The sequence below is a fragment of the Pteropus alecto genome, unplaced genomic scaffold (genome assembly GCF_000325575.1).
Source record: "Pteropus alecto unplaced genomic scaffold, ASM32557v1 scaffold195, whole genome shotgun sequence".
Classification (NCBI taxonomy): Eukaryota; Metazoa; Chordata; class Mammalia; order Chiroptera; family Pteropodidae; genus Pteropus; species Pteropus alecto.
Genome location: NW_006438073.1, coordinates 10,805,047 through 10,829,312, shown reverse-complemented (window position 1 = coordinate 10,829,312; position 24,266 = coordinate 10,805,047). Strand labels below are relative to the sequence as shown.

Below are 24,266 nucleotides of genomic sequence, written 5' to 3'. Positions count from 1 at the left end.
CACTCCACACCGGCAAGGACCACCCCAGGCGGTGCCACGCCCACCCCGACAGCAGACTTCTCATGAGACCAGTGACGTTCTGCCACACATTCCAAAGGGTCTGCTGGAGGCCAGGCCAGCAGGCAGGTGACCAGGCTAGCTCCTGTCCTCACGTGCAAGACCCGCACTCCAGCCAGTCTGCATGCCGCAGGGTCTCAGTTTCCCCGTGTGAATGGCAGAGCGGGAGACGGCAGACCTTCCAAGTCCCTTTCGCTCCTGCCTGGCTGTTTCTGAGGCCCGGCCTTCACACGAGCAGCCGGGCGTCCGCCTGCCAAGGGAGCTGGCTGACGGGGCGGGACGCGAGTGCCACATGGCTGGGCTAGAGCCTAGTGTTAAAAATTAGAATTAACCAGCTGATGACTCAAAATTTTAAAGTTGTATTTTGTCAAAGGAAGGAAAAAAATCCACTTTTAGAAACAGATTTTACAATGACGCAATAAAACTGCTAATAAAAACAAATTTGGCACTGTTGTTTTAATTGGACTGCTATGAGAATAAGTTTATGACTCAGACCCAGCACGTAAGAGTTCTGAAATTAGATTAAAAGTTGTTCATCAATGAAACTATTGGTTTTTTCACTAGAAAGACAAATGAAAATGAATCCAACAAACCAGAAGCTATGGATACACTCGTCATCGTACCCAACAGCCTGTCAAAGGCAGGCTTAAGCTTCCATCAACAGCTGGCCCGCCCCGAGACCCCCAAAAGGAAATAACCACCAGATCTAAACATGCGGAGCCGCTGACATCAGCATGCACAGGCCACTTTGTGAGATTAGGGACTAAACACTCATGAATGGCAATGTCCGAATATAGCAAGGCAGGCCATGGCCCTCCTAGGCGAGCCCCATTGTCTCCATCGTCACATTCCTTACTGAACTCCACGACAGGCAAGGCGCAGGGAGGGATGCGACGTGGCCACTGTCCGAGAGCGGACACTGGGTTGGGAGAGAGGCCCAGAGACGAGCTGGGCAAGACAGCACGTTCGCCAACACCAGGAAGAGGCGTTACGTTTTCCCAGGTCAGCATGGTTTGTAAAAGGTCAAACGAACTATTCTCTTCAAATGGCTAGGATATCAAGACAGCAGTAAGAACCACAAGTTTCCCGAAACTGTCACGAGGCTGTGCTTGTTGGCACGCTGACCCAGCTGACCCAAGACAGCTAGACGGCCACCGCCAGCTTTATGAGGCCCCCGTACAGCCTTCATGGACCTGGCAGGTCGTGAGAAACAAAGGCTGACAGGAATGCTGCCCCTCTGGTCCAGCCAGGTCGTCTTTAGAACTGTGACAATCAACTGGTCATGTCGGTACCTGTAAGTCCATAAGCTGCCCAAGTGATTTTCCTTGGAGGCACAGGGCCTGAGCGATAAAAGCGTGCAGGTCCTCCAGGGAGAGTGTGTCCACCTGAAAGGGAGGGGGGAGAGCCCAGCATTAGCGCTTCTGGACCTGGAGGGCGGGGGGGTGGGCAACGACCAAATGCAGACTCACACAGACTCACGCATGGCACGTGTCCATCTGGGCAGCAGACGAGTGGTGGAGGGGGAAGTGAGCGGAGCCTCTTTCCCACCGTCCAGTCCCTGGGGCAAAGCCTCCATGGTGCCCGAGGCCACAGTGGACATAGAAGCCTGGTCATTCTCTAGCAACGCAGAGCGTTCCAGAACGCCTGGCAGGAACCGTGCGCCATGACTGAGCCTGGTCTTAGAGACCACAGGTGGCCCTTCTGAGGCACAAGTTCCAGAGCTGGCCGCTCGGGTTTGCAGAGAGCACCCACAGCTGGCCCGAGCTGGGGTCAACAACTGCCTGCACCGGCCGCAGGTGACACCTGTCATTACAGCTGTCATTTACACAAAGGAATCAGGATCCCCAAAATATGAGACCCCACCAATCCTCTGTGGAATCAAAGGTGTAACAAAAGTGGGAGAGAAATGAGGAGACACGGGCGGGGAACAGCCAGATCTCGGGACCGTGGGAATGGGGAGAGGGCCCGTGAGCCCAGGAGACAAAGCCAGGTGGACACGGCGACGCAGACCGTCCCCTGCGTCTCCTCCGACTTTTCCACGGTGCGGGTTTGTATATTGGAGAGTATGTGATTTTATTCTGCATTACGCATAAAAACATCCAACTGAGGCATAACTATAAAAAAGTACAATAATTTTATAAGTGCAGTTTTTTAGCCTTATTGATCCTGAGAGAATACTTATCCCCGAGCATGACACAGCACCTTCTTAATCTGATGAACACTGCTGGTGTGTCGATTTGTTTTCTAGTTTTAAAATGTTCCAATAAATGTGTCGTTAAGGTCAAACCTCATGCTGGCTTTCACTAGAGACTTTTATCTAAAAAGCAATCGTTAGGAGGAAGAAAGTGAACGTGGATGTTTCCCTCCTGACACGTATCTTGCTCAAGTTTAACTAAACATAAGATGCAAAGCTACAGGTCTGGGGTTTGGGATTTTTTCTGCCAGAAGTGGTTTTAATAACTGATTGCCACTTGCACAAACGACAGGTGAGCAGAGCTGTGCTGTGTGACTTCCAGTGGCTTCAACAACCCAGCACTCCCGCTAGAAAAGATAATTCTGAGTGTACGTCATAGGAGCATCAATTCATGGCTCCCAGCACTGAGAAAAACACACTTAGTTTGCGGGTGAGGAAGCTCAGGGTCACTGGCACTTGCCAATGCCCACTGAGCCTCAACCTGAGCCACAGCCACCTCAGGTCAACACACGATAGAAGAGAATACGAGCCTGCAATACATGCACACACGTTTAATAAACAATATCGAAAGAAATGTATGTTTACATTTACATATTAAATAATCTTGCCATCCTCTATTCATTTATACTTTGCTAAGTCTGGTGCAAATGGAAAAGTGGTCCGCTCAAAACAATAAGACCAGCCCTAAAGTTCACACCGCTGCCTGTGCAACCAGTAACGAGGCAGCAAAATCTCTGAGAGTCCCTGAACCACACATTTTCTCAAAGTGCAAAAGGCAGAACTAGCGGGAACGCAGAGCCAAGAGGACACTTAGAATGCAAAAGCCAGTATAAATAAGGTTCTCTGGAAATATAATTCCACAATAAAAGTTTCTGTAAGGCCATCAACTACTCATAAAGTGAACTCAGGCTGGAAAATCAGAATCACGTAACTTTCCGTCCCGAGCAAATGAAAATGTGATGGCTGAGCCCACACAGACCCATGATGAGAGCCGGACGCGGTGGACTGAAGGGGCTGAGAAGGTTCGTGAGAAAGTCCAGACGGCTAAGGAGGGAGATTCTCGGTCGTGAAGGGTGCCCTGTCGTTACGACAGCAGCCAGGCGAAAATCATTTTGAAATCACACAGCCGGGGAAGGGACGTGGGCAAAGGGGGCCATGGCAGACGGCCTTTTAAGCCCTTCTTTTACTGAGGTGCCCAAACAATCGTGCTGTGGAAAACTGTTAAAAAGGCGAATCTTTTCATTGGCTTTTGTAATTTTCACATATAAACCAAGTGTAAAAAGAATGAAAAAAGCCGTCCGACTCGCGGAGAGTCCTAACGTGTGGCCTTTGCCTGTGGCCCCGGGACATGACCGAAGATGGCGGTCGTGACCCTCGTGTGCTTTGCACGTGGCTGCCCCAGGAACCCCAGGAAGTGGCTATTAGCTCCTTCTCTGTCTGGAACACAAGGTTAAGTGTTTAGTGAACATCAGTTAGGCGAACGAGTAAGTGAGACTTAGGGAAGCTGACGTAATCTGCCCAGAACGAAGAGCTGTCAGGGGAAGGCTGGGAGTCCAGGTGGGTCGCCAGAGCATGGAGCAGGGGATGGAACCTTCTCATGATGACATCAAACCCCAGGAGCAGTGACGGCCACCCAGGTAGTGACACAGGAGCAGGGTCCGCCACGGCCCAGAAACTGGAAAGCAGGCTCTTCCCCGGCAAGACTCCCCAAGCCTGTGAGTGCCCTGCGAATCTCAGTCCAAACGCAGGAGGGGCTTCTCAAACACACGCCAGCACGGAACCCTTGTCAGCTCTGCACAGTTCACAGAACCAGTGTGTGCAGGGTGCCGACGACATGGGGGCTGGCCCAGGACTGCGTCCCAGAGCACGGCGCCTCACGGAGGACGAGGGCCGGCAGTGAGGGGTGACTCGCGACCAGGAGCAGGTTACCTGCACAAAGAGGTAGGTCAGGAGGCAGCACAGCGCCTGGAAGCGGCTCTCGACCGCCTGCAGCTCTTCCCGTGAGGAGGAGAGGTCCAAACAGGCGAGCAGGGTGTCCATGCGCCGGGCCTGGATTCCGGGCTCCTGGCTCAGCCACAGGACTTTCAAACTGGGCGTTCCCCCTGGGGAGCAGAAAGAAAGCCATGCGCCGCTGCTCTCTGCCCTAGCAAGTCATACAACCGAAGAACAAGGGGCGCCAGCCCTTCCCTTGCTGACGTCCTGGGGCTCTGCCGCTTAGAGGGACTAGAAGGCAAAGGCCAACGGAGCTCCCCGCTTTATGTGAACGAAACCCCGAGAGGCCGGCAGACGTGTGTTGTTGAAAACATGCTTGCTTTTGCGTCTGGAGGGGAACGGGGGCGTCTTCCTTCCTGTGCTGGGCCCTGCACTGTGAAGAATGCCTTTCGGGGCGCGTTTCGCAGGCACCACCCTGCTTGCCCCTCCCCTCGACCCGCGGCTCCCAAACTCCAGCGCGCAAAGGCGTCGGCTGCAGAGATGGCAGGTGTGCACTTTCCCGGGGTCTGTCCGCGGGTGCCCTGCTCGGCCAGACGTGGGGCCTGGAGGCTTCGACACGGGGTGTCTGTGACCCCATGCCCCTAAAACTACATGAACCAAAGAAATACCTAAAATATAATTTTTAGTGTTTCACTTTCATATTTTACACATACATTTAAATTGTTAAAATCAAGGAAAAGGAAAAACCTCATTCGTTTACGTAAATCACACCAAATGGCACAGAGTGGAGGAGGGCACGGCAGGTGGAGGTGCCGGCCCCACCCCGGGCGGCGGCAGCGTGCCCTGCACCGTCACTTGGCTCTAGGACAGGCCCGAAGCAAGAGGATGGCTGAGGTCCACGCGTCCCGCACGTTTACTCAGGAAGCGAAACCCACCGGTGTCGGAATTAAGCGACTCTCCTCTCCCTAATGTCGCTCACGACGCCACTGAGCGTACTCAGTAGTGTACTTCCCACCAGCGGAGGGGACACAATCCAGCAAAAATCACTGGCATTTCTGAAATGGCTGAAATATTCCCTCCACCAAGAATACTCTTTCAATATCTATTTTGGAGAAAAATTATTTTTCTTTTGAAAGAAAGAAAATGCTGAAGATAAGTGGCAGAAAGAAAAGTCTACGGAGCTGGTCTTCAGACAGAGCTGTCACTCCAGGACGACCGCAGGAGGCAGACGTTTCGAGAAAGCGCTCGTCTTGCGGGGTCAGCAAACGGCCGCCTGTGGCCAGGTCCCGCCCGCCAGCTCACTGCCTGTTTTTGTACAGCCCATAAACGGTTTTCACATTTTAAAATGGTTGAAAAAACCGAAAGAATACTCTACGGTATGAGAAAACGGCATGAAGCTGCGATTTCGGCGTCTCGAACGAGCCGCTGCGCTCACGTGCGCACGGCGGGCGGGGGCTCCTCGCGCCTTCAGAGCGGAGCAGCTGCAGCAGAGGCGTCTGAGCCCGCAGCCTGCAGTGTTCGCACCTGACCTGTACAGGAGGGCGCCGGCCCCTGCTCTAGGGTGAGTGACGCCTACTCTGTCATCGCAGCTCTTTCAAACAACCTAAAGTATTTGAAAAATATTTTTTTCTGAGTATCAAAATCACTCATGGCAAAAAAATAGAAACACATAAAGGAAATAAAAGTAACGCACGGTCCCGCCCCCCAAGTACAACTGCATTTCAGAACGCAGCAGCCAGCCCTGCGGCCAGCGCCTCTGTGAGCACGGCTGAGAGGCCAGCGCACCGCGGCCGACGCCGGAGAAGTCCCCTCGCCTCATCTGCCTCACGTAAGCATTTGGGGACAACATAACGAGATGCACGCAGTACACTCAGAACCAAGCAGAGTAGCAGTGTGGACGTGACGGTCCCCGAACAAACCATCACAGCGCTTGTGGCCCACCGTTCACCCCTGCCAGGGCAAGGCCGGATGACATGGGCTCGCAGACCCAGGTAAGACACAGCAGGTAACACGCTTCCAAGAACCATGTGACGGAAGGCTGGGGAACAGAAGAGCAGCACCCCCTGACTGGGTGCCAGCCTGTTCTCGCTGCCACTGTCACCGAGCCTCTGAGAAGGCTGAGGGTGCCCAGGCTGTGACACCTACAGTCCTGCGTGCACTGCTAGGCGCTGAAAAGCCCTAAGATGGACAGTCAATATTTTGGAAGACCCAGCGGGCAAAGGTCACGCACACGCTATGGTCCTGCCAGGGATGTGGGGCTCAAAGGGATAAGTGAGCCAGGCAGGGGCACGGAAGAGACGGCCGTGACCCTCCGGGCTGGGCTCTGCCAACGAAGGAGGCAGCGGTGGCGTCGGACGGCACCCTTCCTGCTCTCCTCCCTCCTGCCACCTCTTCAACGTCCACCCAGCGACACACTCAGTACCTACGCCTCAAAAACAGCCACCGGCTGGCCGACACGGCAGGCTGGACGGACAGGGGAGTGAGAAAGACTCACGCCTGCCCCGGAAGCACACTGGCACCCCCCGTGCCACAGCGGAGAGCACAGAGGACTCTCCGTGCCCATGCGGAGGGCTGACTGTGGAGAGCGGGCGTCCTGGAGGAGGAGATGTGAGGGACCAGCAGCAGCTACCTGTGCCAAAGGAGGAAGGGGTCGTTCTGGGGAGGGGACATCAGCTGCCAAGGTCTCGTCCTAAGAGCGATGGCAGGAGACAGAGGGTGAACCCAGTCGGAGGTGATCAGGAGACACAGACGCACAGAGAAAGACAGGCTGGGGAAGGGGGCACTGCAGACTCCCGGCCGCTCACTGTAGCAGCAAACGACGCTATCTCTGTGGTGGGGCCAGCACTGCAGGCCCAGCGAAGCGAGCAGGGGTGACGGCTGCCATCCTCAGCCTCCAGAGGCTGTGACAAGAAGCGAATGAGAAGGCTGGTGAGCGAGTTATGGCTGTCGGTCTGGTTTTACTCCCTCTGCCTGTACCTTTTATCGGATCAAGAGCCTTACATCAACTTGGTACTTGTTACCAGTGCAACTCTTGGGCCCTGACAGACCCAGGAACCAGGGCGTCCAGGGGCCCGGCAGTGTGTTTTCACAAGGCCCAGGCTGTCCTGAATGCCACTCGACACTCCTCATCAAAGCCACTAGAAATCGCTCACACTGCGAGAAAAAGAACAACATGCCAACAATAAAGAAACTGGTTCTTGAGAAGGTCTAATGCCTAATGAATGACAGAAAACCAAATCTGAAAACCGGGCCCTCATAAATCTCTTTCCTGTCGGAGAATTTTAATCGATTCCCCCTGTAGCTTACGTGGGCAGGGGCTCCGCACCAGGTGTCCGGCTGTGCCGCCCACGCTAGTGGAGCCAGGACACGTCCGCATCGTTGTCCGGGGCTCAAGGCCTCTGTCTGTACCAGGAGACGATGCTCCGAGGGCGGCGTCTTTTCAGGCCACCACAGCGATCCCCAGGACACACGAAGGCCTCCGTCACAAGGGGGGCCTCGCCCAGGTGTGGCACAGACGAGCTCTGCTCAGAGTCCCAGTGCTGTCCCCATCAGGGGGGTGAGCATCCTCTGAAGGACCACTTACATCAGATGTCCTCTAATGCAAACTCACTCTGAGCAAAGTGGTTTTAACTCCCCTGCGATGACCTGCGACAGCTGAGCCCACCAAACACAAAGGAAATTATTAGTAATTTCAGTTTCAAAAAAACACATTTTGATCAGAATCAAAAGGCAGAGGAGCTGAGAGAACAGCTAGAACTACTGTGGAAGAGAAGGCCTCTCCCATGGCGCACGAAGACACAGTCATCTGGGCCGTGGGGTTCCATGGGCGCTGCCAGAAGACACCAGGGTGGCCCTCACATTCCAGTCAGAGCTCACGGGCGGCTGGGACACTACAGACAATAATCTGGAGACTGAAAGGTGGTCTGGCAACCAGCATCGCATCTAAACCCTAATCACATGACTTGGTAAAGGTGTTCATGTGGGCAGATGGACAGGAAAGCCTGCTTAAATATTAAAATCTTGTTTTTGTATCAATATCAACATAAACATAAACAGTCACTCATCTAAATCATCCACCAAGGAAGTTCGAAACCACACTTCCAGTGTCTCCTGATGGGTTACAGACGTACCCTTCAGACACAGCCCTCGCTGAATGGGACACAGACCGGGCTTGCCGAGCCGGTTCTCGGAGCAGAGCCCGTGGGCTGTGTCTGTGCCCGAGCCCCGCCATTCCCATGGGGCCGAGGAGCGTGCCCATCAGCCCGGAAGCACGCCCTCCAGAGCGGGTCAGAACTCTGTGGCATGCCTTTGACTTTCGCTCACGACAAACACCCAGACTTAAGCCATGACGGGAACTATAGTAACCCTTCCCATGGTGTGTTTGAAAAGATACTATGAGACAGAAATCACATAAATAACCAACCATTTCTGGAAAATTATTCGGGCCATCCTTTAAAAATACTTCTTGCCGTAAAAACAAGCGTGGATTCACCGTGATCTGTTTTTGCGGTGAGTACCTCGTCAGGCTTTGAGCACAGCCCTGAGAGAGAGAACAGCGAAACGGGCTCTGTAACGACGCCAGCCGCCCTCCCAGGGCAATCGCCCGTGAGCGTCTCCAGGCTCCCGTACTTGTTTGGTAAACTGTAGGCTGTGCGATGGAAAACGACAGTGACACGAGACAATTAACGCGTTCGAGAGCAGACCATCGAGACCCCAGAAACACGCGCTCTGAAACGGCGAGGAGGCCACCCTCCGCCCTCGGGCTGCCCAGCGCGTGGAGCGCCGCCCGGTCCCGGGGCCCCCTCCCGCTGTCCGTGCGTGGAGCACCGTCCCCGTCGTAAGTTTTGGACCTTTCCAGAGCCCAAGAACTTGCTTGCAGAAAGAGAGGGTTTCCTTCAGCTAATTTTTAAGCGAACCTGTTTTCCTTTCTTCATGCCAGACCCTTCTCGTGACCAGGAGCGTGTTTTCCCAGTTGAAGTAACTTTCCTACCTCCCCATCCCGCTTGTCCAGATTCTCGCGACGGGGAGGCAGTGCGAGTGGACCTCGGTGGGTCACCCAGGGGGGCGGCGGCGGCTCCGAGTGGACCACAGTCCCCTTAGGGCTGCCTGCCCGCCCGGGAGGACCCCCAGCCCCACACCCATATGGCCAAGCGCGGCAGGGAGCTGTGACCGCCCCTCCCGCCATGTCACACCTTAGGGACAGGGGCCTTCCTCCAGCCCAGGGGCGAATGAGAACTACAGCATCTCCACAGTGAAGCCACCGCTGGACTGTGGCACCGTGGACACAGCGGGGATGTCTGTACCTGGAACGTTCATCGGCAGGGGCCTGACGAGGTCCGGGTGCCTTAGCGGGTTCCCAGAGTGCACGAACCACTCCTGGACGACGGGGCCGCCGCTGGCGCCACCTGAGTAAAGACAGCCGGTCAGTAGGTGCGCTGAGCGTCAACATTCATCACCAGCCAACACAGTCACAGACACAGTTTGGCCAGGGACCAATTTCAAGCCGGCGAGCACAGTGAGTTCTCGCCTCCAAGGCCCCTGAGAGGACCCACCCTTCCACCTGAGGGACTGCTCACTCTGGGGCGGGCTGGCAGGACAGCCTGGGGACTCGAACAGTAACCTGGGGCACAGTTTGACTCACAGCTCTGGGGTGGGGCTCCGAGTGCACCCTGACCAGGCCCCTGCTCGCACAGGGTCCACCCCTCCCCACGCCTCTCCTCAGCCCCTGTCTAGACATGGCACCCTCCGGTCTGAACCCTCTCCTCCCCACCTTAACCCTCCCCCTCTGAGGCCACCTCCCTGGATGGCATGTGGCCACCCCTCTTTGCCTTCTCTCTCGGTGCAGGTATCAGTCCCTGCTCTCTAGGGTGGGACACCCCCATGCTCCCCAGGATTTGTCTCCCTGCTCCACCTGCTGTGGGCCCCTGGCAAGAACCGCATCTTCTCCACCCAGGCCCAAGGCAGGTATATGAGCTGTAGGTTTAATGAGCAAACGCAGCTTGGCCCACATCTCATGTGTACGCAAGCCGAGGAAGGGAAGGAAAGAGATCTGAGCAGTATTCTTACAGTTGTTTGAACAAGAAGTCCACCTCCTCTTGGCCTTGGCCTAGGTTTTCATGACATTAAAAACAGTCTACTGAGTGTGCAGTGTCCCGAATCGCTATTTCAGTGTGAGAGCAGACTCTCATGCCAAAGGCTCAGTCACTCATGGTAAGGGCTCTTGGCCATCACCACCACCCAAGGAAATCACAGGACATCTTTGAACTGCGTTTTAAGCCATAAATGTAGAAACGATCCCTTTTCCTCTAAAGCTGCTCGCGACACAGAGTTTAGAGCTGACTTCTCAATGAGTTGTAACACTAAAATACAAATAAACTGAAGAGACTTTCGTGATGGCCACTGGTGCCCTCTGAGAAAACACCAGGTAGACGTTCTGTTATCTCCTCTCTGGTTAAGACCATGGAAGTCAGGCTCTGGACAAGTGTTCCAAGAGCAATGCCACCCAGGAGTCAGTGACTCAGCAGCACTCCGGAGGGAGGAGCAGCCCGAGGAACCCAGTGCCATAGGGTCCACGATGCCCGCTGGCACAGGCTGCCAGGAGTTTCACTGACCACGAGCGGTCACATAACAAGAGTGGATCATGCTCGCACGGCGCAGCACTCACATGACTCACCGCACAGCCCGGACACGGAAATGCCTCGTCTTCACGCGGGACACTAATGAGCCAGAGGCGAAAGTTCGACCAGACTCGCTGGTGTGAGGTTTCACTCCCTAAATGGAGTTTTACTGGCATCGTGAAGGACTCGGCAAAAGACGAGACCTGACAATAGCTACTTTCTCTGAGGCGGAAGCAAGTCAAGGAGGATGAAACGAGACCGGACGCAGAGTGAACCTGCAGAGACTCCTGAGTCCCACCCTCCCTCTGCGTCACTGGGCGCCGGGGACAAGCAGCTTAACAGACCTCACTGTGCCCTCTTTGATCACCATAGGGGCAGAGGGCAGCATTCAGGGGTTACAAAATGTTGTCCACGTCCACAGATCGTAAGTGTGACAATCCAGTCAACACTTCTAGCCAAAGCTCAACATTCAGATGGTGTCATTTTCACTTTTAATCCATATTAGCCCTCCTACAGACAGACGCCAACACTACCTGAGATCTTCTCAAAACAAAAACAAACAAATTTGGTGGAAAATCCTAAAGTTTGGCACATTCTCTGGGCACCACATCGTTTCAGAGTGGTGAAATTATAGCAGAATGTTGCAATAATTCAGTTTGTCTGAACTAAAACAAAATAATCTTAAATGACTATATATCAAAAAAAACAGAAGAGGCTGACTTTCTTACTGGAACTTTCGATCTGTTGGCCTCTTGAATTCAAAAAGCAAAGTAAAAACTGGAGTAAATGCTAGTTTCACTCTCTCTTTCAAGCTGTAACATCATATGTGGAAACAGAAAAATAACAATCAAGCCTGTTCTTGTGCTATTCCCAAAGGACAGACACATAATTCCACTTTGTAAAGTCTCCTACATAGAACTAAGATGGTTTCCTAGGAGCACACCTGTGCACTTGTCCACACTCCCACCCTCCCCGCAAACACTGACTGGATCATCTGAACACAAACTCCCGGGAGGGCCGACCCCTCTCGCATGACCTGCAGGTCTGTGGGAGTGCGCAGGGCAGGGGACAGAGGATGGAGAAGCAACGTGGACTTTAACCTCTCAGTTACTGGGATTTTCAGGTTCAGGAACAACCCCGCTGGCTTTTTAAAAACTATATCTGGGCCCCACCCAAGCCACATCCAGTTTTTTGTCCTCGGCAAGACCAGTGCTCTTTGCTGGGCCAACTCCAAGACTCACACTGGTGGCAGTTGGCCTTGCTTTCTGGTGTGGCCTTTTGAGGCAACTATCAGCACAGCATCTGTGGATTGCTTGCTGAATCTTAACAGGTGGCCCTGGAGGGGCACAGGCTGGGGCTAAATTTGGCCTGCAGCTGAACCCCTCTCAGGACTGTGCCACTGGACACCTACCACACAAACCCATGCTAATAAGACCGGGAGACTTAGGAGCTTTGCTTAGTACATAGAAACAGACACAGAAAGGCAGCCAAGATGGGAAGACAAAGAAGCAGAAACCATATGAGTGAACAGAACAGAGATCCAGGAACAATGGAGACGAGCAATCTCACAGACGCAGAGTTCAAAACACTGGTTACAAAGATGCTCAATGAACTTAGGGGGAGAGCAGATGAACTCAGTGAGAACTTTAACAAAGAGATAAATAGAAAAATGGAAATGGAAATTATAAAAGGGAACCAGTCAGAAATGAAGAAGATGTTATCTGAGAAGAGTATATAAAAGGAAATCAACAGAGTGGAAGAAGAAGAGGATCAAATTATCGATATGGAGGGTGAGGAAGCCAAGGACGCTCAATCAGAACGGCAAGGAGAAAGAAGCCAAGACTATAATAATAACTTAAGGAGCCTATGAGACACTATTAAAGGTAAAAATATCCATGTCATAGAGGTACCTGAAGGAAAACGAGACGTTGAAGAGCTATTTGAAGAAATAATGATGGAAAACTCCCCTCACCTAGTGAAGGAAATAGACATAAAACCCCAGGAAGCTCGGAGTCCCAAGAAAAAGGAACACAAAGAGGCCCACACCAAGACACATTATAATTAAAATACCAAAGGTTAAATACAAAGAGAGAATCTTAAAAGCAGCAAGAGAAAAGCAGTTAAGTTACCTACAAGGGAGCGCCCGCCCGTAAGACTGGCAGCTGATTTTTCAAAAGAAACCATGTAGGACAGAAGGGCTTGGCAATAAAATATTCGATGTGATGAAAACCCAGGATCTACAACCAAGAACACTTTATCCAGCAAAGCTACCATTTAGAGTCAAAGGACAGATAAAGAGCGTCCCAGACAAAAATAAGCTAAAGAAATTATCAACACCAAGCCAGTATTACAGAAAATGTTGGAGGGACTTCTTTAAGAAGCAAAAGCATGTATCAAAAACAGGAATAAAGAATGGTAAGAACTACATTCCTATCAATGAGTAGCTCAAACGGAAAAGAATTAAGTGCTCCGACCAAAAGACAGAGTGGCTGAATGGATGAGAAAACAAGAGCTTTACGCATGTTGCCCACAAGAGAATCACTCAGATTGAAAGACACACAGCAAAAGGACGGGAGTGGGAAAAGATACTCCCTTGATGGACCTAGAGGGTCCTGCGCTGAGTGACGTGGTCAGACAGAGAAAGACAAATATCACATGACTTCGTGTACATGTGGATTCTAAAGAACAAAATAAACAATAAGAACAACAAAACTAGAAATAAACTCATAGATACAGAAGATATTTTGAGGGCTACTAGGCAGAAAGGGGGGTTGGGGGGAATTTGAAACAGGGCAAAGGGATTAAGAAGTACAAATGGATAGTTACGAAACAGACATGGAGATAGAAAGCGTAGCATAAAGAAAATAGTCAATGATGTAATAAACGTGTAAGGGGGAAGAGGGGTACTAGATTTAGGGGGTCACTTTGTGAATTATATAGATTTCTAATCACTATGCTGTACAATCAAAACTAAAATATTATTGTATGCCAACTATAATAGAAAAAACTCAGTGAACTGTACAATGCAAATATGAACTGTTATATTTCAATAAAGCTAGAAACAAATTTTAAAAAATAATATATAACATAAATACATAAAAATACCACAGAACCATAAGGACAGATATATATATATACACACACACACACACACATATATACACATGGCATGGGCCAATTGGTTAACTTGTCCTCGGAGGGTTACAGAGCGCGGGAGTTGCTGGGGGGCACAGGCAGTTACATCTGTTGCTTAGAACAAGCAAAAGGGAAGATGAGTCTTTAGTCAATTTTGAGTACAGCCCATGCAGCAGGCATATCTACAGAAGCAGAACAGAGAGCTGATTAGCCTTTTGAGTGAAAATTCCCCTTCGCCACCCTGACTGGACAGTGACTATTTACTTGCAGGGCTGACCACCCCACCACAAGACTGTCAGCCGCCCCCGGGCCCCACTGGGATTCCCAGGACATCTGCTGGATTAGAGTGAGGAGACAATGGGACCGGCCGGCTCGCTCTGGCTGCCGAGGGCTGTCAAGGGCTGCCGTCCGTCCACAGGGCACTGCCGTGGGGCCATCGACTACCGACATGGGCAGGAGGGCAGAGCAGGCTCTTCCCTGGCATCTTTCTGAGTTCCTTCTATTGCCTAAAACTCAAAAGGTTTCATAGTGATTTCAGCGAAGATTATCACTAGGGGCACTAAACACCAGAGACAGAATCAGGTAAAATGGCATGAGGGGCTAAGGGAGAGCGATCTCAGGACTGCTCCCCACTTTGGGCCACGACACCACTCAGCCATCCCAATACCACGGATTCGACCAGAAGATGCATGTGACGGTGGTATCACCCCACCACTCCAACATAAACAGGTGACTCGGAGTGTCCTGCAGGTCAGCTATCCAAAGGGTACCCATAACTAGGGCTCTGAGGTATCAAGGTAACAACGCAGTGCCCGTGACCTGGCACGACCCCTCGGGTCCACAGGTGCACTAGGGGAAGAGCCTGGCTCTAGAGCTCAGAGTCTACACGACACAGCTAAAAGCACCTCTGCTTCTAAATCTCACCTTAAACGAGCAGGCTCCCTCTTGCCAGTCAGACTGTGCTTGGAGACAGCGTCTCTCCACCCTGCCTGCGTCTGAAATGCGCATTCGAGGGCCCCTTTCCAAGGAACACCTTGCCAAATGCAAATATTCCCGAAAAGGTAGTATTTAAAACATACGCTCAATAAACACCTACCAATCGCCTAATCGCTCGCCTAAGTGCAGCCCCCGCCAGCTCTGCCACAGCCTCGCAGGGAGGAGGGCCCAGCGGACAAGGGCTACGTGAACAAGGGCTACGCGTGCAGGTACAGACTGCGGCGGGCTGCGGGGTAAAAAGCACACGGCGATTTCAGAGAGGAACTTACTTTTGACAAGGTAACAGGGAAACCTGAAGGAGTTTCTTTTTAAGTGCTTAAGTGATGCACAGAATTGATCAAAAGAGTGGCTGAGCCAGAGAAATGAATGTCGTATTTGTCAATGTGGATACAGTTCTTAAAGCAAAGCAAGGGAATGAGACGGCCTGGGAGGCAAAGGGCCAAAGCCCGCTCTGAGGACGCCTTCTCATGGAGGCCAGCAGGGAGGAAGACGGTCACCACGCCGAGGGCTTTGGCAGGAACGTGACCGTCAGGGAGGAGCTGGTGGACGGGCCGAGCTTCCACAGAGCAGACAGGTGGTGCACTCTTGCAGGGCGGCAGGGCAGTGGCCGCAGGGTGAGGAAGAAGGGACCCTTTCCCGTGAGCACTGAGAACGAGCGGGGAAATGTTCCCATAATGGAGAGCAAAGCAAGCGAAGCATGAGAAGATGAGGAAGCACAGAATGTCAACCCAGGACAACCTGGAATGTCCCCTAGCAGCGCCAGTAACAGAACCCAGAGACAACAAAGGGGAGACGCATTTGTGGACACAGAGAATGAACAGAATATCTGAAAACATCCCAAGAGGAAAAAAAAAAGTCACCAAAAAAGGAACAAGAGTCACGCTAGCACCTAGAATTCCAGGGGACAGCCGGGGATGGCCAACACGGGGTGCTGCTCACCAGCCCTCCCACCACCGACAGCTCTCGAGCTGGACAAACTTCTGAGGCCACTGCAACCTCACGCTGGACAGTCCTCATCCCAGTTTTCCGCCTAGAGGCGCTGTGCAGGCCACAGCCCAGGGAGGGAGAGCCTAGAAGAGAGACTGTCTGAGATGACGAGACAGAGTCTGCAGGACAAGGCTGTCGTGGCAGCTAGGCCGACAGGGCAGAACACCAGAGAGCTGGCACTGTGCAGACAGGGCTCTGGAATCTGCAAGGCGTGCCCCCGAAGTCCTGGTTGAGGACTGAGCTCTACACGTCCAGGGCAAGACTCAGTGAAATCAGGCAAGACAAATGGGGAGCCCTGCTGACCTGCCACTGGGGCCTGCACAGGCATCCAAGCCAGCGGAGTGCCAGCGGCCAGAGTGCAGAGCCCTCATGAAGCATCTGGGACTCAGGTGACAGCCAAGCAGGCTTAGCCTTAGGAGCAGGGCCTCCAGCTCAGAGCGGAAGTTCCTACAGACCCACTGCACTAAAGCTTCAGGCAAGTCCAGAAAGGACCAGGTAGGAACAAAAGTCAGCACTCTTCATAGTATCCAAACCTTCTAGAGTAAGATCGTAAAACACCACACATGAGAATAACCAGAAACATGTGGGCCTGGACGAGGAGAAAAGTCAACAGACAAGGCCAGAGAAGGCACGGGTGGGATTAGTAGTACAAGGGACTTGGAAACAGCTACTGTGAATAAATTTAAGGATTTAAGGAAAACATAAAGACAAGGAAGAAAAAAATGGAAGATTTTAAAAAATGGCTGAGAAATACAATATCTGAAATGATAATTTCACTGGATGAGTTAAAGGCAGATTAGATGGTGTGGAAGAAAGGCTCACTAAACTTGAAAACAGCAACAGGAACTACCCAAATTGAAGCACATAGAGAGAAAAAATGCTTAAAACCAGCCTCGGCAGCCAAGGGACACCACGTGTGTAACTGGAGGCCCAGAGTGGGAAGTGGGAGAGATGGAGACAGAAAACAGTATTTGATGAAATAAATTTTTTTTTTTTTGAAATTTGATAGGAAATAGAAACTCGCAGATCTAAAAAGCTCAAGAATCCCAACAGGAACAAACACAGAGCAAGCCACTCCTGAGCTCAGCTTCAACAAATGCTGAAAACCAGTGATCAGGAGAAAATCTTACAGATGGCCTGAGAAAAACACCCATTACATGTGGGGAACAGCACGAAGGACCCCTGTCATCTCATGAGAGACAATACAAGCCAGAGAAAACATGATGACATCTTTAAAGTGCTGAACAAAAAAATACCTAAAATTCTATATCTAGCAAAACTACTTCTGAAATAAAGGTATTTTCAGGAAAAAAACTCAGGGAAATAAAACGAGCAGAAGAAATGTAAAAGCGAGTTCTTGAAATGAAGAAAGATAAAACTAAAGGAAACTTGAATCTACACACAAAAAATTGAGAACACTGGAAACGGAGCACATCAAAGACCTTTTCCCATTCACTAACTCCTTTAAAGGCAACGGACTGTTGAAAGTAAGGGTTGGTTGGAAAGTTGCAGCCATGGGCCAAACCTGCCCTGTTCGTTTTTATGTAGTCTGAAAGTTAATGATGCTTTTCATGTTCTTTTAAATGATTAGCAAATATCAAAAGAAGTTTCTGTGACACAGAAAGATTATTTAAAATTCAAATTTTGTGACATGGGAAAACTAGACAAAGCTTTATTAGCACACAGCCACACTCCATCACTGATGTACTGATAATGGCTACTTTTGTGCTATGGCAGCAGGGCTCAGTATTTGTCACAGAGACTGTGGGGGCCCTCAAAGCCTACAATATTTATTATGATCTGGCCCTTCACAGAAAAAGCTTGCCGACCCTTATTTTAAAGTAAAAATAAGAATTGTGTATTATGGGGTTTAAAATACATGCATAATCTCAGTAAGTTATATACTGTATCTTTCCGTTTGTTTAACAGTCTCAAAACAACCAAAAAACAGAGATAGAGTACAGACAAGTGGTCGTCAGGGGACAGGGCGGAGGGTAGGACACCAAGCGGCAGCTTGACGGAGGGTCTTTGTGGTGACGGGCCAGTTCTGTGTCTTGACATGAGTAAAACCGCACAGAACCACACACGAACACACTAAGGGGGTCTAAAAAATGGTGAGAACTAAATACTGTCTGCAGTCCAGTTAGGAGCCTTGCACCAATGCCGAGTCCCTGCTTCAGACTGTCCTTTACCGCAGAGTCTATCATCTTTAGGGAAACTGGGTGGTGTCTACGTGGAACTCATCGTAACATTGTTGCAACTCCTGTGAGTGTATAATTATTTCAAAATTTAAAAATGGTTTTAAAAATATACATAAGACACAAAGCAAAAGTAGCAAAAATGATAGAAACAAAGAACTCTGTTGTAGGTTTTTACATTACATATAACATAGTAAAACACTACATGAAGGTAGACTGTGATAATTTAGAGATGAGCATTATACACCCTAGAGCAACTACTAAGAAAAAAACAAGTAAATCTAATCATCCCAAAGACGATATAAAACAAAAACTAAAAACTATTCATTGATCCAAAATGAGTCAGAATAGGAGATAACAAAAAAACAGCGAAGAGAAAAATGGAAGACTTAAACCCAATCATGTCAATAATCACACTAAATGTAAATGGTCTAAATATTCCAATTAAAAGACAGAGACTTTTTAGTCAGCTGATATGCTGCTTGCTTTAAACATAAAGAAATAGTGTTAAGGTAAAAGGATAGAAAAAAGATACGCCATGCGAACATCCGTCGCAAAAAAAGCTGGAGCATGTACTAGTATCAGACAAAACCAACTTCGAGATAAGGAATGTTACCAGATTTTTCAGAAAAGAAAAATCTCATCATGTTAAAAGGGTCAGTACAGTAAGGACCATAATAATCCCCAATGCATATGCACCTAACAACAGAACTTCAAACATCTGAAGCGGAAACAGAACTGAACGCGCAAATAAAAACATCCACGATAACGTCTGAAGGTTTCCACACTCTTCTCACCTAAGCCCTCTCAAGTCAGACCACGACGGCACAGCCGGCCTGGCCCTGGCAAGCACGCCTGACCGACGAGGCGACCGAACGCATCGGCATCCGGTCTCTGCTGTGAAGTGCTCCTCTACGTCCCTGTCCCCCCAAACTACTCCTCACAGGGGGTCACAGGGCCAGGTACATTTTACACTTGCTGTTAAAGGTCCTCCAAGTCACCGCTCTCCCCATGGATGGTCCCCTCCCCGTGCTCTCACTGCTACTGCACAAAGCAAACAGACAGGGACACGCACAAACTTAACTACAAAAACCCTAATGGAAAATTTCGTTTATATTTTTAAAAAATGATGTACTAGATTTTATAAAATTATTTTATGAAAATCATTTTGAGGAAGAATAAGTAGATACCGTCTTCTAATAATAAACATACCCTATGCTTCTACAGGAGGAAAGAGTTTTCACCTTTTTTAAAAGGCACAAGTCCTTTCAGACGTAAAAGTTTAACACTTCACAGAAACAACACTCTCCTAACGACTGCTGACCTGCTGCCTGCTGATTACGTGATGTCCCGTGCATCTACCCTGTGTCCAGATGTCGGACTTAACAGGAAAACAAACTCTGTTGAACTCTGTCCGTGCCCTGAGAGAACACAGGTGACCTCAGCCGCCAGACCCCCAGGACCAGCCCCAGACCCTGTTACTCTGCTCACCTCCGCCGGCCCCCAGCAGCAGGGAGTAGACGCGCTGCCGCATGGGACGGTACACGAAGGCCTGGCTGGGCAGAGCCTGGTCCAGCGCGTCCTCCAGGGTGTTGCTGCATTCGATCTCCCCGCTGGTCATGACGCCGTACACCAGGTAGCTCTCAGCCTGGACGTGCTGCGCCCTAGCGACCTGTTCCAATGTAAACGTGTGGGGTTCTCCTCGAAAACAAACCTTCAGACAGAAAGAGCCGACCCCTTCCTATGGCACGCCCGTGTTCTGAAGGCGCTCAGAAAGGGACATCGGGCACTCACACTCGGGACATCAAGCTGGCTTCTGCGTTTCCTCTCCTTGGGCTCCTGGGCTCAAAGCTTTCCATCACTCCCGTGGTGCCGACTTCCACAGCGGCTCGCCATTCTGTCTACCCGAGATGCATGTGGCTTTGACAGGCTCCAACTGACTCCCAGCCCCAGTTTCTCCCCCCACTAAGCCATCCTGCCTCCTTGCAGACACAGACACAGTCACTGCCCACCTCAGAGCACGTTGAAGGCTGCCACGAGTTCGCCCTCACACTCAAGACCCCACTCTGCAAGGTCTCCACCTCCCCCCACACACGCCATCTCGCCTCACTGAAACTGCCACGGTCCAGTCACGATGGCACACTTCTCTGCTTCCCAGGAACGCCACCCTCCCCGGCCTCCACCATCTTCCGTAACACCCATCCCTCCCGACCTCCTGCTTCGCACGCCTCCTCCCCAGGGCTCTCCTCAGTGTCACCCTGTCCACGAGTCCTCTCTTCTCCCAGTCTGAATTCACCTCCCCTTGCCTCATGGGCTTGACTCACAGGGACACTACAGCAGCGATCTCGTCACATGTCCCCCACTAAACTATGACTCCTAGAGGACTCTGTCACACTCATGCATTTGTTCTCTAATTTTTTACCAAGTGAAGGCTGTGCTGAGCTCTCGTTTGCGTGTGCTTGGCACTGCTAGCAGTGCTGGCCGCAGCGGGTGATGCGACATACGACTTGAACTGATCCCACTACTAGTCAAACAAGTACTCAAAATCAGAAAGGCTACAGTACCCTATGTGCGAGGCTTATTGTTCTGTGAGGAGCATTCTTAGCACTGTAGAAATATATTCATCTAGATCACTATTCAAAATTTAAACCCACGCAGTCTAAGGACAACGAAAGATCTGTGGGTAATGAGTTTGGTTTTGAACTTGAAGTGCCTTTGAGACGTTCATGTGGACATGTGTCGTATCTGTAACACATGGGTTCAATGAGATAATACACGTAAGGCACGTAGCACAGAACCTCGCCCGTAAGTGATGAGTCAACAGTGGCCCTCCCATCAAACCCCGCAAGAGTTCTATACTCCTTCCAGTGTTAAATCCAAATTCCTGGTATGGTGTTCCACAATCTTCAAGATGTGGCTGCAGTCCACCTTCCCAAACTTTCCTTTCTTCTTCTCCCCTTAAACCCGACTCCAGCCTACTGTTCTACCAGTGTCCCAGGTGACAGATTCCAAACTCTACATCTTGTGTGTCGCCAGAGCCCCCAGTCTACGAAGTCAAAGCAAAAGTCAGGCCCGTTCAGGTCTGACTCCGGTTCTACCTCGGCTGAGGACCTCACTCTGTGCCTTAACACTACGATCTCTCCGCTTCAAATTCCTCGAGCTTTCTTCTATGCTAGTCATGTGACAGTTTCGAGTACAGTACATAGTGTAAGTTTTCATGGATCGTGTCACGCTTCCTAACTAAATACCTAGGGTCCTGTTTCTGTCCCCACAGTGCCTTAGCCACTGCTAGTAATCAATATTCACTGACAAGGCCCTCGATGGGTACGGATTCAATCATGACATGTTAGAAATGGGGAAGCATGTCTACATACCTTCAGGATTTCAGTGTCTGAAACCATGGTTACTTGTTGCTTCATTTCAGGCTCCATATTCATGGGGTCTTCTTGTTCAGTTTCAGGGTGTGTACACACGGGAGTTTCTTCCTTGGATTCAGGGTGCGTACACACCAGACTCTCTGGCTTGAACTCAGGGTCTGTACTCACGGATACTATCTGCTTGCCCAAAGTTGTTATACCTTTGGGTTTTTGGAAAATCCACGGAGATGTCTGTCCCGGCAAAAGATACGATGCCACCCCTTTATAAAAAAGAGCTTTGTTTTGTCCCAAAGGTAGCATCTCTTCTAGCTTCTTCTCACCCTGATGTAAGCGAAGAACTTTCGATATGTGGTCCGCTACAGCCAGGATGACGTTACCTCTCTTGTCAGAGTTTTTCCTCGCAGAGGTGTAGGACGACAGGCACTGGAACCGGAAGCTCTCGAACAGGCCTTCTGGGACCGTGTCATTGCCAAGCAGGCAGGCCAGCAGGGGCAGGTCCGCCAGGCTGAGCTCCAGACTCTCACAGAGCTTCTCCCTGCAGAGCATGACGGTGTCGAGGCTGTCCAGGCAGAGCTCGCTAATTGAAAAGTAGGGACAGGTGTCATAAATTAAGTAGTCAGTGTCTTCTCCAAGAATCCCAAGGCAGTTATGCTGGAGGCCGTAAGAAGCCACCTCATAGTCAGCCTCCTGTAGGGAACACAGAGTTTCCTGACCCAGGGTCTTCAAAGCAAACCGCGTAAATATGGCCAGCCCCGAGGGCAAGAAGAACATGTTCCTGCCCGGCTGCTCCCCGTGCGACTTGATGTAATGGAAAATCCGGGCTATCTCCTGATTGTTCTTGAGCCTCCGTCTCACCCACACGGCCCTCTTGCCCTGCTCCACCATGCCGTCGAAGAAGAATACCAGCTTGATGCCGACAGTCGTGAAGGCTGTAACAAAATCTCGCAAAGCAGCAAAGTACTCTCTCCACTGGCCGCCGCAAACCCAAGATTCGGGAGTGTACCAGTACCGGAGGCAACACATGGCATCCACCACGACAGTAGGCGCGCACCCAGGATGCTGGCTTCGGTGCAGCTCGGCCAGCTCCTTGAAGTTGACCGCCGTGCGTGTGTGTGGGCAGGCGCTTCCCACAAAGCCCTGCAACCCTCTCACTCCCATCACTGGGCTCCCAGAAAGGGTCTGGGGACAAAATGAGCAATTACGGCATCATCAGTAGACTTATGGCACCTTATGAAGCAAAGAGAAGACAACATTAAATATTCATTCTCTGTTTCCAGAAACTCTGGTCACCAACATATGTAACACGGTGTGCTGGTTAGGAGCCCGAAGAGTGTCCAGCGAGAACACCGAGAACTTTTCCCAGGTACAAGATGCTGGGGCTGGACCCACACGGGACAGCCTCGCATCACATCTTTTAAAACTTCCACTAAGACTATTATTCAAAAGATTTCTCAACTAAATTCAAAACCAGGTTAAGCAATACTTCTCATCTTGAAACTGAGAGAGAAGTTAACTTTGAAAACCTAAACTGATACTGATACATGCAACCCAGAGAAGCCAGACCAAACAGTACACACCGTATGACTCCATTTCTGTAAAATTCTAGTCCAGAGAGTTGAACTCGTGTGTAGCGACAGAAAGTCGCTCAGTGGCCACCTGCGTGGGGCTGGAGGGAGGGGTTCGCAAAGGGGAATCCTCTGAGGTGACGGGTATGCTCAAATGTGGTGATGGTTTCACGAGTGAACACATGCTAGACCTTGCTCAACTGTACACTGTAAGTATGTGTGGTTTACTCCACGTGAGGCACATTTCAGTAAAGGTGTTGAGGGGAAGACGGCAGCTGACTCTCGAACAAGGGGGTCAGGGGAGTCGACCACCCGCACAGCTGAAAATCCGCCTGCAGTGTCAGTCGGCTCCCCACATATTCAGATCCCCAACTCGAATCAAAGGCTACGGTACCTAACTCTCTATGCCGAACGTCTGTACTTCTAACATCTGAGATGGTGAATCCCTGACTCTGAACGGAAAACTGCCCACCGTAAAAGGTACAAATATACAGCATAGCTCAGCGTTGGAATTCGAAATTTGGAAAAAATCTAAGCAGAATACTTTATAGTAAGATGCCCTTACGTGTAAAAGATGTAATATAAGGCATTATTTGAATAGGTAAGAACAGCCGTCACAGAAAAAATTCTGTGACGACATCTTTTATCTTAATGGCCTATTCTTTTTGCTTTGGTTTTCTTTAGAGTCATCGGGGCTTAGTGTCCTTTGATAAAATGAAACAAAAAAAATCCTTAGTATGCAAAAAGCAACACGAGAACAAATGCTGCCTCTTGCAGGCTCAGGACTGAGGACAGTGGCCACCAGCTGCAGAAGCCGGCAGTCACGCCATTACAGTGAGCTCGCTCCGCCTGCACCTGCGGGCCACACGGAAAATCTCCACTCTTTAAAACAACCCTGACAGGTAAAACCCTTAAGCTCTCTTGCACAAATGGAGAAACTAAAATTACCAGGTTGAGAAAAGGCACCATCACAGGAACTGCCATTTAAGACTCTACTGGCTATTAATGGACACCGGCCCCTATCAGTAGAATTTGAAATGATCTGTTTAATAGCCATTAATAATAAAAAAAAATATATAGAAACTGAGTGGACATGAGTGGCACACGGTTACGTGGGCATTCATGTGCCGAACGCGCGAAGGCGCACGGAGCGATGGCCAGCGCATGGCGCCGGGGCCCGTCGGAGAGGGTGCCCGGGGTTCCCCGAA

General features: G+C 50.6%; 1 protein-coding gene across 25 annotated transcripts in view; it reads right to left on the bottom strand.

Moving 5' to 3' along the window:
* The window catches only part of FAM120B (family with sequence similarity 120B), a 50,708-nt gene that overhangs the window by 19,225 nt on the left and 7,217 nt on the right, over nt 1-24,266 (bottom strand). For 14 of the 25 annotated variants that reach the window (XR_003047246.1, XR_003047247.1, XR_003047249.1 and 11 more), the window contains 5 exons: nt 21,491-22,720; nt 19,608-19,788; nt 9,487-9,588; nt 4,181-4,353; nt 1,350-1,442 (listed from right to left, as the gene is read on the bottom strand). Coding sequence is in view for 17 of the 25 variants with exons in the window: in XM_025049031.1 (XP_024904799.1) it covers nt 1,350-1,442; nt 4,181-4,353; nt 9,487-9,588; nt 19,608-19,788; nt 21,491-22,651 (1,710 nt within the window). In the remaining 8 variants the exon portion in view is untranslated. Of the gene's footprint in view, nt 1-1,349; nt 1,443-4,180; nt 4,354-9,486; nt 9,589-19,607; nt 19,789-19,910; nt 20,014-21,490; nt 22,721-23,070; nt 24,259-24,266 lie in introns of those variants that run through there. The other 11 variants (XM_025049035.1, XM_025049036.1, XM_025049044.1 and 8 more) reach the window with 9 other exon arrangements.